General features: G+C 42.7%; 1 protein-coding gene across 1 annotated transcript in view; it reads right to left on the bottom strand.

Annotated features, from left to right (window-relative positions):
• Nucleotides 1–13,803, bottom strand: part of NECAB2 (N-terminal EF-hand calcium binding protein 2) — a 211,352-nt gene that overhangs the window by 29,046 nt on the left and 168,503 nt on the right. The window contains exon 6 of the mRNA XM_063312989.1: nt 11,184–11,320. Within this exon, the coding sequence (XP_063169059.1) occupies nt 11,184–11,320 (137 nt within the window). The remainder of the gene's footprint in view (nt 1–11,183; nt 11,321–13,803) is intronic.

Here is a 13,803-nt window from a genome sequence, read left to right as displayed (position 1 = left end):
AGTCATGGTTCAGCCTTCCCCAACTTGATGTTCATGAGATGTGTCAAACTAAAGCTAAATTCAGTAGACAGGAACAAATTCTTAAATCACACAACAAACTGGGTCATCCTTTTATTTTAATTAGCCGAGTTCTTAGAGTTATATCTAAGTTCTACTTCTCCTCTAGAAGTAGAAATTGCGGCATAAAGCATTTTCTCCTCCTTTTTCCCATGAGTCCTGTGTGTTGGATAGGGCTGGGGTAGTGGCTGGTCCAAGGCAGCCGAAGAGCTTCCACTGACAGCAAATGCATTTTGAAAAACTCACAAGAAAGTTAACGGTAAGCCCTTAACAGAGAGAAAGCTAGATTCTTGCAGCTTTATTAAACTGATTAACTACATGGATTACAGAAACTTGGAAATTGAATATATACTTTATAAGTTTGTTAAGGAGGGGATCCTTTGATCTTCTTGCTGAATGCCTCTTAAAGCAGTGGAAAGGTTGCTACTCAATTCCCTGATGTGGGAGAAATATGACCTATAATATTTTGCACACCACCATCCTCCTTCCCTGGCTGTGTGACGTCCATTACACCCAACGGCACATGTGGAAGGCCCCAACCCTGGAAGGCTGACAGCTCAGTGTCTTCCCAGCTTCCTGCTGGCAGAATGGAAAAATGATAGAGGAGAAAGGTCTTTGGTTCTTTTTTGCATTTGGGAAAAACCTGGCCTCCAAAGACTGGTGAGTCACTGAGAAGAGATTTCTAAGTTACATTTCCTTCTTTGAAGTTGGAGTTAAAACTGACTTTGGAGGAAGCAATCTGGTGCATCTGATGGGCTTCAGGAGGCCAGTTTAGCTGTTACTAAAACCCATCCCTGCTAAACTCAACGTATTGATGAAAGGTATGTAGCCATACGCATATGACTAAATCCCAGATATTTATGCCTAGCAGTATATGTAATTCTGCACCTCAAGCAGTTATGGGACCTTCCTCTTTAATCATGTCCTGCTGGCTACAAAAGATTTTTCTCTTTCAACCAAGCCTTTCCCTTGGTTGTTGCATAAGTTACCCACTGTTTATTTGGGCTCTTTGCATCTTTTTTTTTTACTTTGCTGCTTCTTTTGGCAAGTTGTAAATACATTTTAATTACTGTTTTCACAGCTCTCCATTTCAGAAATCACTCTAAGAGACTGCCTTTTTTCCTCCTTTCAGTAGAAAAATATAATTTTCTTAAATATACATGTTTTGCTGCCAGTTAGCCATTGCTAAGAGATTGCTGACAGCTGGCGTGGGACCTGCTGCCGAATATTGTTAATCACCAAAAAACAGTTCCCTGGTCATTGTCCAAGAGGCTGGCATGTCGAGACCCACCACAGATTGATCCTGGGAAGATGAAAGGTGCATCTGTTTGGGAAAAATAGGAATGGTTGCATGGGGGTGGGTGGCATTAAAAAATCAGAAGAAAAAGGTAGTTTCATAATTTCATAGCAAGTTGCCTTATAAGCCATCATTGGCTGATGCCCGATGCCCAGCTACAGCACTGTGCAGGATTTGGACTTTCAAAATATGGCAAGTGGGGAAGGATTTAGGATCAGGATCAAACACCCAGGAGGCTTCACAGCATATCCAAGGTAATTGCTTCCTTTTTACAAGAACTTCAAGAGAAGACATGCAGGAAGCTGGCAATTATTGGCTTTCTCATCTGCCGGCTCCTGAGCTGAAACAAGTCTTTAACAGTTCCATCTGACAACTAATTGCTTTTCTGACTGTTTCCTCTTCTTTTCTGTTTGGCACCTGAACAATACACTTAGAGTATTAAATGCATGTTATCCTCATTCTACTAGTGAAAATACTTGGCATCTAAAGGCAGCATATGTTATAGCACTCCTTCAGCACATACACTTGACCACATTCTTGCTGGTATGAATGCCAAGCCCTCCTTGGAATATCTGATTTTGTTATCCAGATTGACTACAGGTAGTCCTCACTTAATGACCATTTGTTTAGTGATGGTTCAGACTTACAATGGTGCTAAAAAACCCCAACTTATGACTGGTCCTCACACTTACAACCATCACAGCTTCCCTGCAGTCACATGATCACTATTTGGGTGCTTGGCAACCGGTTCACTTTTATGATCATTGCAGTGTCCTGTGGTCATGGGATCACATTTTCAACCTTCTTGGTTGGCTTGTAGCAAGCAAAACCAATGGGGAACTGCATGATTCACTTAATGACCATGTAGTTCTCATTACACCTGCAGTAATTTGTTTAACGACTGCTTCAAAAAAGGTCGTAAAGTTGGGTTGGATTCACTTAATGACCACTTCACTTAGCAACCAAAATTCTGGTCCCAATTGTGGTTGTTAAGCAAGGACTACCTGTACACATAAAATTGAGACCCATATCCATGGGCAGGGCCACTTAAGGAAGAATTAATGCAAACCCCCAAATCAAGCCCATCAAGCTGCATCTGCTCAACATTTGCATCCAACACGCTAACTAAAAGGAAGGCTATCCTTTAACACTCCTATGGACATATTCTTAACATATTGCAAAGTTTTAATTCCTTTATGTCCTACCCTTTCCCAACTACAAGGAAAACTTATACTGCAGCTTTAAACCGAGCAGTTACCTTATAAAGCAAAAACGACCTTTGTATCAGAGCTCAATAAGAAGCAAATCTTGAGAATGAGGAAATTATTTATTCTCTCATTTTTACCAGCGCATGCTAACACGCTAAATGCCCAAGAGGCCAAAGTTGAAAAGGGAGGGAGGGAAGGAGGGTTTTAAAAAAAGAGCTACCCAGAAACTGAGAACAGCTTAATATTTATTTATTTACTAACTAACCTGCTACTGTTCATATGCTACTTCACCCAGCAAGGCCCCAAGGCTAAATAAACAAGCAAATAAATAACCATAATAAACCTTAACAAAATAAAACAATGGTGCCTCAAGAGCAGCCGCAATATCCACACCCACAACAGGGGGGTCTCTCTCATGCCCAACATTTCCCCAAGGCCCTCCAGAAAATCCAGATTTTAATGGCTTTCCCCCCAAACCCCACGTAAGCTGGAACCAACCTAATCTTGGGAGAAATGCTGTTGCAAGGAAAAGGGGCTGTGGCTGAGGAGGTTCATCCCATGATCCCTGAAGGGGACATTCCTTAAGAGAAGGGACCTGAAGAGACACATGGCTGGCTGGGGAATTCTGGGAGTTGAAGTCCATACATCTTACAGTTGCTGAGATTGAGAAACACTGCTTTACAGACCTGCAAAGGTTGTAAATGCAAGGATTGGCCATAAAGTTATTTTTTCATCACCATCGCAACAGCAGTCGCTAAATGAGGCTGTCACTAAACGAGGACTCCCTGCAGTATGATTCAGTTTCTCAGGCACGATACAGTACTACTGATATGAATTCAGACCTACTCCTTATTTCCAATTATTTATTCCTTATGTCAGACTTTAAGAGCAGAGACATCACACTGACAACAAAGGCCCGCATAGTTAAAGCAATGGTGTTCCCTGTAGTAACATATGGCTGTGAGAGCTGGACCATAAGGAAGGCTGAGCGAAGGAAGATCGATGCTTTTGAACTGTGGTGTTGGAGGAAAATTCTGAGAGTGCCTTGGACTGCAAGAAGATCCAACCAGTCCATCCTCCAGGAAATAAAGCCAGACTGCTCACTTGAGGGAATGATATTAAAGGCAAAACTGAAATACTTTGGCCACATAATGAGAAGACAGGACACCCTGGAGAAGATGCTGATGCTAGGGAGAGTGGAGGGCAAAAGGAAGAGGGGCCGACCAAGGGCAAGGTGGATGGATGATATTCCAGAGGTGACGGACTCGTCCCTGGGGGAGCTGGGGGTGTTGACGACCGACAGGAAGCTCTGGCGTGGGCTGGTCCATGAAGTCACGAAGAGTCGGAAGCGACTAAGCGAATAAACAACAACATGTCAGACTTAACTGGAGCGAAGGGCACTTTCTGGGAAATATTCCAGTTGGCATGGGATCTCAACTAACAATTTGGCTAAATTATCTGTCTTGTGGAAGCAGCTTGACCATTATATGGTCTACTCACCATTACGGCAGGAACTTTCCCCTTCCACTTACAGCAAAGGAAACATGTTCCATTTACTCGCACGCTATCTCCTCTTCAAGGGTGGGAACATACTGTGTACTGAATATGCTCCCCTCCATGCTGAGTTACTGTCTTCCTTATTTGAAAACCAAAGACCCAGTCTGACGCGTCTCCCTTTCATTATCTAGACTTTGTAGAGAGGTATCCTGCCCTGAAGCCTGGATGGATGGGTTTGCTAACTGTGATTTGCTCAACATGAAACTCCTGCACAGAACTCACAGCCACCCTCCAAGGCAAGGAAGACTGGACGCATCTTAACTCCCTGCAACGGGCCTTTTAAGTCATTCTCATGAATATAGATTGGCTACTGCAACGAAAGGCTGATGCCAGAATTGAAAGCAGCAGCACGGCTCAGAGTAGGAAGGAAGGCGATGCCCTGGAAATTTCAATTTCCTTACCCGTGAGCTTCTCTTGATGGGGAGAAGAGAAGGTCAAGTTGGGAACTGAAATAATTGAACATGAGTGCAGGCAGAGGATCTCCCCACAACCACCTGCTTTTGCTTTTTAACGACAATATTTGGAGTATAGTAACTATCGGATGCCTCAAATATCTGCATCGTGTCCGGAACTTCAAAACAGAAGCAAGCAAAGCCTACCATAGCCACTGCTTCTGTTTCAGTGTTTTTCTAAGGAAATGGCTTCCTGATATCAAAACCAACAAGCTGGTCCTCCAACTGCTATTTGAAGAGATGCCATTGCTTAGCTGCCTCCCCTTCACGTCAGAATCTAAGGACAGCCTTGTGGCTGGGTCAGGCCAACCGTCGCTGTAATTCAGTATTCTGCTTCACACTCAGACATGAAAGGGAGGGCCAGAGGCCACAGGCATGTGGGAAGGAAATGGGGGAAGAAGAACACAGTTCGGGTGAGAATAAGTCACACAGCCCAGATGTGAGTGCTGTGGGAAGGAAGCATTCAAAAAGACCCCTTGATTAACTCACTGTAACTCTGGCTGGGAATTTATTCCCACAGTTCCAAGACTGATTCCCACAGTTTCCAAGACTGGGCTGATACCCCAGAGGAGCATTAAATATGCCCTTCTGAAATCTGCATCATTCTTGCTTCTTTGCTTGGCCAATGACATGGGCCTTGACCTCTTGTCTCTTGTTCCTCAGCAGCTGGTCCTTTAGGCAGCTGGCTTGAGATTCAGGATATCGAGATTAGTAACTATTAACAGCTCGATCCTGATCTGTCCACTTCTACTTTCACATTAGAGGGCAGGGAATCCCCTTTCATTGTTTTTCTGCCTAGAGGTAAACAGAGTTGCTTGGGGATGGTACATTTAATCAGAGATGCACCAGATCTGGGATAAAAGACACCAGATATACAAAACCCGCTAACTTGTCATTGCTATCTACAGTAGTGATTTTCTGGAGTTGGGGCCCAGATTTGCTAACTCTAAGCAGGGCAAAAGTGGTACTTAACCCTTACTTGCAGGTCGTTTTTCTACTCCGAATGTTTCAGCAGCAAACAGGAGTACCCCTGCAACTACCCAGATGGAAAAGAAGACATTTGATGTGCATTTCAAGGGAAAAACCTGCTCTTTGGGGGAAGGGTGCTGTAAAAACATCATTCAAAATGTGGTTTACATTCGAGACCAGTGTTTCTCAGCCGTGGCAAATTTAAGATGGGTGGACTTCAACTCCCAGACTGGGGAATTCTGGGAGTTGAAGTCCACCCATCTTAAAGTTGCCAAGGTTGAGAAACACTGTTCAGGACTGTTAGTGTTGGTAAAATATAAAGGCAGAAGAAAAGGCCAGGCGCAGGGGACCTCTGTCAAAGATATTTTCCCTTGAAAAGCATTGGGACCTCATGTTTCCCTAGCTGTTGTAAGGGTAGTCTTTGAGTCTGAGAAGGAAAAGAGAGGTTTTCATCAAGGCAGAGGAGGACCACATGGATATTTCAGCTTGTCCCATGAGGAGGTGTCATTCTATCCATTAGGGAGTCTACAGGAAAGAATTTCAAACAGCTCATAGGGACCCTGCCTTAATATTCTCCCTAACAAATGAAGAATGGAATATATTGACCTAGTTTCCAAGACTCAGTAGCCTAACCCCCTTTTCCTGGCATTAAACCTGATTGAGGAGGTTCTCTGTGAACCTAGCAACCCTGGTTGTGTGCTGGTGTTAGGGTCTTCTCCACCATATGTTGGAAAACAACTCATGGCTGGGGAAGAGAAATGCTGTTAAGTCTGCAGTCCTGCACCTCATACCTGGGACTAGGTCCTTCTGAATGTGACAGACATGCATAAGGTTGGGTTCAAGACACACCTCACAATGATCTGCCCTTTGTTCCAAGGCTGGACACCTGTGTTATTCCAAACATTGCTGAACTAGACTTTTCAGCATCTCTATCAAGCATGGCCCATGGTGATGGATACTGGGTAGGCTGGCAATATATGGAATGCCCTCGGTGACCTATGCCAACCTTAATTCAAGGCTATTTATAACTGAATTTTCTGCTCCTGGAGACGGTGAATGAAAGATTGAGTGGAATGGGATCCACTCACTTGGGTGCCCATTTCTTCCAAAATGGGTGATAAATAATGCATGGGGATAATGCTTTTGAGGAATGTAAGAGAAGAGGGTATTGTGGATATCCAGATCCTAAGCCATGTAGGATCTTGAAGTGCACCTGGAAGGAAATCACAGATAGTCCTCATTTAGCTATCATAATTGTGGATGGGCAACTTAGTTGTTAAGTGAAGTGGTCACTAAGTGAAACCACAACTTACATTCATTCCCCACTAATTTCAGGGAGGAAGAACCATTGCCTCTAACAGCAAGCATCCTTCCTCCTAAAGTAAGCATGTTGCCTGGTTTCCTACAACATAGCAGGCTAAATGGGAGTTGGGTAGTTGTGGGGACCCAGCCACTGTTTTAGCATGTTACATGAGCCAGAACACAATGGGATTTGTGTGTATGTGTGGATAGTGTGTTAAGAGACCATAGGACATGTGTTTTGTTAACCTGTCATTAGGATTCAGCATGTTGTGGGAACCCAGCCCAGGCTGTGGAATTATAGGATAGTAAATCATCAACAGTTAAGTGGGGGCTCCTGAAATAAATTCTTTTTCTTAATTATTATCTATTATTAGGCCCGGGGGTGGGGGAACAATTACAAAGATGGATTTAAAAACTGTAAAAATTAGACAAAAAGTTATCATATGTAAAAGAGAAAGAGAGAGAGAGAAACATTACTCTATTATCCTACTAGTAAGTTTAAATTGAGACAATATATAATGATAATTAGATCAATTTGGCACTTTAAAACTACTATTAGTCAAGTCAGTGCTTAACAAGAACAACCAAAATAATAAGCATCATTAGCTAAAATAATAAGAATTGACAAGAATTTCTAGCTATCGGAGACAGTCCATCCTTAACTTCACAACCAATCGGGCAGAATTTGGTATTTTAAGATCTTAAGAGAAGGGTTGGTAAAAAATTATGTCCAGAATTATAATCCATAGATGTTTTCCAGTCAAGTTAAAATTAGTGTTAGACTTAGGCTTCTTTTTTAAAATATGAAGTCATTTCTGACATGAAGGCATACTTGCTGAGCTTGGTCTACCCATTCTCCTATGAAGGAAATAATTTCCAATGGAAAGCATACTGAATCCTACTGAAACCTGTTCTGGTTCTGCCTCCTTCATTGTACATTATGTGGGGTTCAGGTAGGAAAATCATAAAATCAAGCTGTTTTGCTTAAAACAAATCTAAACCTTATCAATGAATGATGGTGATAACTGGAGAAGGAGGGAGGGAGGGAGGAAAAGGAGAAGAAATTTATTTCTTTCCTTTTTGAAGTTTGGATTAGGAGCACCTAAATTTATAAGAGGTCTGTCCAGTGTATGAAGCAAGTACCTGCATGGGACAGGGAATCCAGTCACTTCTAATGTAGGGGCAGCCAATGACTTCAGAAGAGAAGGCTGCCCCTACATAGACCTCTCAGGACCCACCCCTGGTGAGGTCAAGAACTTCCCAAATTGGGTAGGGCCAACCTATTCAACCAAACTTTTGTGTGTGGGGGAGGGTGAAGGATCAGAAAGAGTCAGTTTTACCAATGAGTCTAAAAACAGCTTTCTGGGCCCCACGGCACACATCTCAGATGGGGCATCCCATCTCAATGTTAGTTATCCGTTGAAGAGCAGCGGGGTACATCCAAGGGAGCAGAACTTTGGCTCCTGCTTGCACACACAAGGTGCTCCAGGGCAGAAGCAACTGTGGCTCAGGGGACCTTTTCGGGGATGGAGCTGGGCTGCATCAATTCTAGGGTGACCAGAATTCTAGGAGATGCACCACCATGGATGACCTCTAGGTGGCAGCCACATGTAAGAGATCTGTGTCTCTTTGGTGCCATCTGGTGGCTGTCCTAGTTAGTATGTGCTGAAATTGGCTGTCCTTGTTCTACCTGAATTACTTAACATTCTCCATGGTGCACACTGACCCTTCAGCAGATCCTGATCAGACTGGTGGACATTTTTGTTTTTACAATTGAAGCCCAGGCCTGGCCACCTGAGCTGGTAGGCCTCCAGGCAACCAGAAGACCTGGCTTTCTTTTATTTAAACCTCTGAGTTATCCTGCATGATACAGTGAGTAATAATCCATCTGCTTTTCAGCTTCCCAACTAACTCAGACCCGAGGGAGCAGAAAGGTAGCTATTTGTGATCTGCTCTTTATTTTCTTTAATTTAAATTAGGTGACCCGGGGGGGGGGGGGAAGGAGGATTTGGATGATGAAATCTCTTGATACCAGCTTCTGATCTCGTCCCCATTTCCATAGCAACTGTTTTTTGGGTTCTGGTCAACACGTTTGCTGCTTTGTGCAGCTGTGAGGTATATAATTTCAACTTCTTTTTGCAAAACCCCAAATCACTCTGCACTTCCCGAAATCTCTTTTGGTTCTTTGCCCTCCCTCCCTTCAACTTCCTGGAGGTGTATTTTCCAAAATTTCAAAGGGGGAAAGAGAAGCCATGAATCTTGAAGGTAGTCTTCTCCCTGTTGTGTGAATTTGCATCTTTGTAGAGTTGTTCTCCAAAAAAAAAAGGGGGGGCGATAAGAATTCTAACCCCTTGGTCTTGGGACATCTCCCATCTTATGCCTCTGTTTGAGCAACCCCCCCCCCCAAAAAAAGAAAGGCAAAATGTATGGCAGATATGTCATCCCTCACATAGCTGTTGAAGGCAGGGTCTATCTTTAAGGGCCACCTGCCCCTGAAGCATATTGTTAAATCATAAACAAAATGGCATCCTATACTTGGCCACACACCACACATTTATCCCAGCTGGTTAAAAACCTAGTGGCTGCATATACAGCACAAACTAAACTTGGTGAGTTTTAACCTTGGTTTAGTTGGGGTTAGAGGCTTAGCCTATTGCATGAACCCAAACCCTTGTGTTAGCTTGGGATCCAATGTTTTGTGCAAACTTTGAAGCTGGATCAATGAACTAATGAAGCAAAAAGTGTTGTGCCAACCCAGCAAAGATGTGTTGGTACATTGGAACGTATTCTAACAGGCCAAGCTTATTTAATTAATCTAGTCACATGCCGGCTTTCTAAGCAAGTTGTTTCTAGAAATGCACAAGCGACATTTGGATTCAGTCAATCAACATACGTCTCATTGAAATAAACAGGACCAGTTACTAGGATACTGCATGCCTCACTGATTTCTCTCCTACTTTCTAGGAGTAATTTTTACTGAATCTCACCTGTACAAAAACATCCATAACAATTCTGAAACTCAGCATTATAGAAAATAGCAGAACTGCCTTTGAATAAAACCTGAAAACAATTGATACAGAGAGCAAGCTGAATTAAACTTCAATGCCCCATGTCTCCATCTCTCTCAAGACCAGAAAAGAAAAAAAAATGCATCATTTATTAAAGTTAAGAGAATTGTTGCATTCTGATTTTAAATAAGCAAAAGTTCCTTGACGTATGAAACAGGATGCATGATGCTCTGAAAAGAGTTTTGGCACTTGGGCTGGGAGCTGCCATATCAATTTCTCCCAAGTACCACAGAATCACTCCAAGTTATTATGGGAAACATACCTAATGGTGTCACTTAACATTTTTGGGGAGGGCAAGGGCTACAAATGGTATGGTTTGGCAGTATTAGGGCAACAGCTACAGAAGATAAGGCATTTTCTTGTGTCTATCTGTCTATTTTGGTGTAGTGCCAAAAATTAGAGCTTCCCTATTTCAAGGCTGTCCATGCAGTTTTCATCTGCTTTCCCCTTCAAAAGGTCAGGAAATCTTGCTGCTGAGTATTGACATAAGAGGAAGCTTCTAGGTAGTAGACTGGGCTGCAAAAACCCAAACAACCACCAGAGGGCAGTAGAGAGAAAGAGCACTCTCTTTGTTGCCATCTCCTGGTCATTCAAGGTGCTGCAGCCTAGATCTGGTGGTCTTACATCAAGAGCCTCATCAAAGAAGTTTGGAGACAGATGCGTCCTTGGGTCTTGCATTGGGTAAAGGAATTTAGAGCTGATTTTGGAGAAAAACCATTAAGCGGGGACTTGCAGAAAAGATTACACAGTCCAGAGATTGAGGCCAGAATGAGAAAGAAATTCATAATAAACCTGTCTTGATTTTGTTTAGTATAAAATGGGATAGGCAGAACCTTGGAGAGGTTTTCAAGACTGATGCAAGCCCTTTGAGATAGGCCAGGTCAAGAAATAGCCACTGGATTGTTATTTTATTATTGTAGGGTATAACAACCGAAGCTTGAAAGCTTGTCAAAGTTCCTCTTTATTCCATCTTACAGGATGTAATTGCTTCTCTGTCTCCCTCCTTAATGGTTCTTTCATACCTTCCCCAAAGCCATCTCTACATTCCTCTCCGGATTGCTTGTTCCTAGTTTATACTCACGTAGAAAGACACTGCCAAAGACGGCTTTAAATTCTGCATTAAGGCAACATGTCGACTACAATATTTTCGCACAACGCTACAAATATCCCTCCTGGTGAACACTCCCAAGCATAGAGAAAGAAGAACAAAAATAGCAACACTTGCAAATCCAGCTAGGTTTCATATGGAATGGAGTAAAGGTCCCAGTCCAACCTTATCTGGCTGGTTTGTTCATCAATGGCATCCACAGCACTTTCCACAGAGCTGAGCAAGGACTGGATCTGATTGGCTGTCTCTTTCAGCAGGAAACGGGTCACAAACTGGTCCACATTTGTTCCTCGTTCATATACCTGGGAAAGAGGAAGACAACAGAACTCTGGAAATCTTTCTTTAAGACAAAGATGATGCAACTTGCATTTAAACACTGTTATTATACCTCTGAAAGTATGTTCTCTTTGAAAGGGATAATCCAACTGCAGTGGAAGGACTTCCCACCAGCAACCTTGGTTCACCAAAATAGTGTAAGCATTCTTTCTTCTGTTTCTGACTCAATTTGGCCTGGTCTGGTTTACTAAATGTATAGATGGCATTCTCCACTTACCAGGAGTCAGGAGTGATGCTCAGTAAAATATAAAACCAAGCAATAGTAATACGGTATGAGGAGTCCAATGGTCAGAACAGCCCTAACTATCCAACAGTGGAAAGGAAGACCCCCAGAGGAAGCTTCACTGGAGATGCCATTACTAAGAAGGCCCTGTCTCAGGTTCTTACCAACGTCGGTGAATCTCTAACAGAACAGAAGTGATGATTGAAAATTACAGGCGGGTGCTTGGTGGTCCTTTCCTGTGAAATGAGATTTCTTGAGAACTTTGATCCAATGACCTCTCAACATTCACCAACGTTTTAAGGGGCTAAGAAACAAGGAGGAACCATTTCCCTGAATTTTTAAAATCTTTTTTGGAATCGACCACGTTCACAGGGAAATGAGCATCACCATGATCTAACATTAACATAATGGTTTGAATTAAGTTTAGACCTCAATATTCTATATTAAATAAATCTCTGATTATGTCCTTGGATTGATAGATAGCAAATATTCATCTGTACATCCATCCTGGGAGTCAGCAAAGGTTTTAATCCAGTCCTGCTGTAAAGAATAATTCACAGTAATAATTTACAACCATAAAGTTAGAAAGAAGAAAACAAAACTGTGCAATGAAGAAACAGTGCAACCATCCAAGCAGGAGGATGAGTGAGCTCTAGGGCAGGGTTTCTCAACCAGGGCTCTGTGGCACCCTCAGGTTCCATGAGAGGTCACAAGGGGTTCCCTGGGAGATCTCGATTTTTAAAAAAAATTATTTCAAATTCAGGCAACTTCACCCTAAAGAGTTTCATTCTTTATTTTTAGTTTAAGAACACTGATACTGCATATATAGAGGCCTGCACCTGAAACAAATAGAATGATTTTGTCATTCCTGGCCCATTTTTGAGCCTGAGTGTGCAGGGGTTCCCCGAGGCCTGAAAAATATTTCAAGTTTTCCTCCAGGGTCAAAAGGTTGAGAAAGGCTGCTCTAGGTTAAAACACAGTTGGATAATTTGTATTCCTTTTGTTAAGAGAATCTTACTACCATCTTAGTATGTTGTGAATTGCATTATGTTAATCCTGGTTTACAGTTCAGTGAGTTATGTGAACCCAGACAGCATGAAACAATCCAAGGCTTTATAGTTTTATAAACACCGGACAAAGACTTGCTGCAGAGATGCGTGTTGTGAGCCTGATTCCAAATCTGACCCGCACATTTGATCATGCAAACCTTGCAGTGATGTTTCAACCAAGCCAGGGTGGAAGAAGGCATGCAATACAGAAAGCCTGTCAATGGGATTTGTTCCGCTCTACGAAAGAAGCAGAGTGGAACTTACCCCTCCTGATGCACAAATGGGGAGCAGAAGTGTTTTGCAATAAACACCGTCTCCCCATTTTTCCCTTCGGAAGAACAGCTGAGACTCATTGGGACAGTCATTGACAACCTGAAATGGAGGGCTGGTCTCAGCGCAAGGTTGCTTGACGTAATCTCTCCTAATAATCAACTATCTTGTGCAACCAGAAGGCAAGGCGATCCCTCTGAGAAATACATTTGGTCTGATCAGGAAATATATATCCTGTTTATCCCTTCCTCTCCCCTCTCTCCTTCCCCCACTACCCACAATTCTGTATTTGCGTTACATCTGAAGATGCATTTCACCCTCTTATATCTGTGCAGGATTAGCCGTTATCAAGAGATTACCTAAATCCATCCATCTGAAGCTGAGCTTCATCAAATGCATCTCTAAGCGAGGATTAAAAACCAGATTCTTGTGGTTTTCTTCCTATAGTGGAGGTTTAGCTTTTCTTCCTTCCACTTCAATAATGCCACTCCTGAAGCCACCCCCAAATGTGGTCACCCTTTCAGATGTTGGTGGGTGTCATATTTTGGATGTCTGGCTATTTCCCGGGTTGGGAAAATCTGCTGCAGCTCATATACCTGACAGCTTCCCACTCCTGAATAAACTGCAGTTGGCGGTAGTCTCTTTGGTTTAATTAAAAAATAATCAACCAAAATGTGTACATTGTACAGTCATTGCGGGGGGGGGGGCACTCCAATGTCAATGCTTCAGTGTTACGTAATCTCTTTGCTATGAATCAAGAAGACATTTCTTTTTCTTTCCTTTTTTCTCTTCCCCCCTGCTTTCTTTTTTTTAATGGGAATTTTTTTACATCAGGTCCTGGATGATTGTAAAGTCTTCTTCATGCTTGGAATGAGTCTGCGGCCGGGGAAATAGTGCATTGAGCAGT

The sequence above is a fragment of the Candoia aspera genome, chromosome 11 (assembly GCF_035149785.1).
Source record: "Candoia aspera isolate rCanAsp1 chromosome 11, rCanAsp1.hap2, whole genome shotgun sequence".
Classification (NCBI taxonomy): Eukaryota; Metazoa; Chordata; class Lepidosauria; order Squamata; family Boidae; genus Candoia; species Candoia aspera.
Note: the sequence above shows the minus strand (reverse complement) of the source record. Positions and strands in the feature narration are given on the sequence as shown.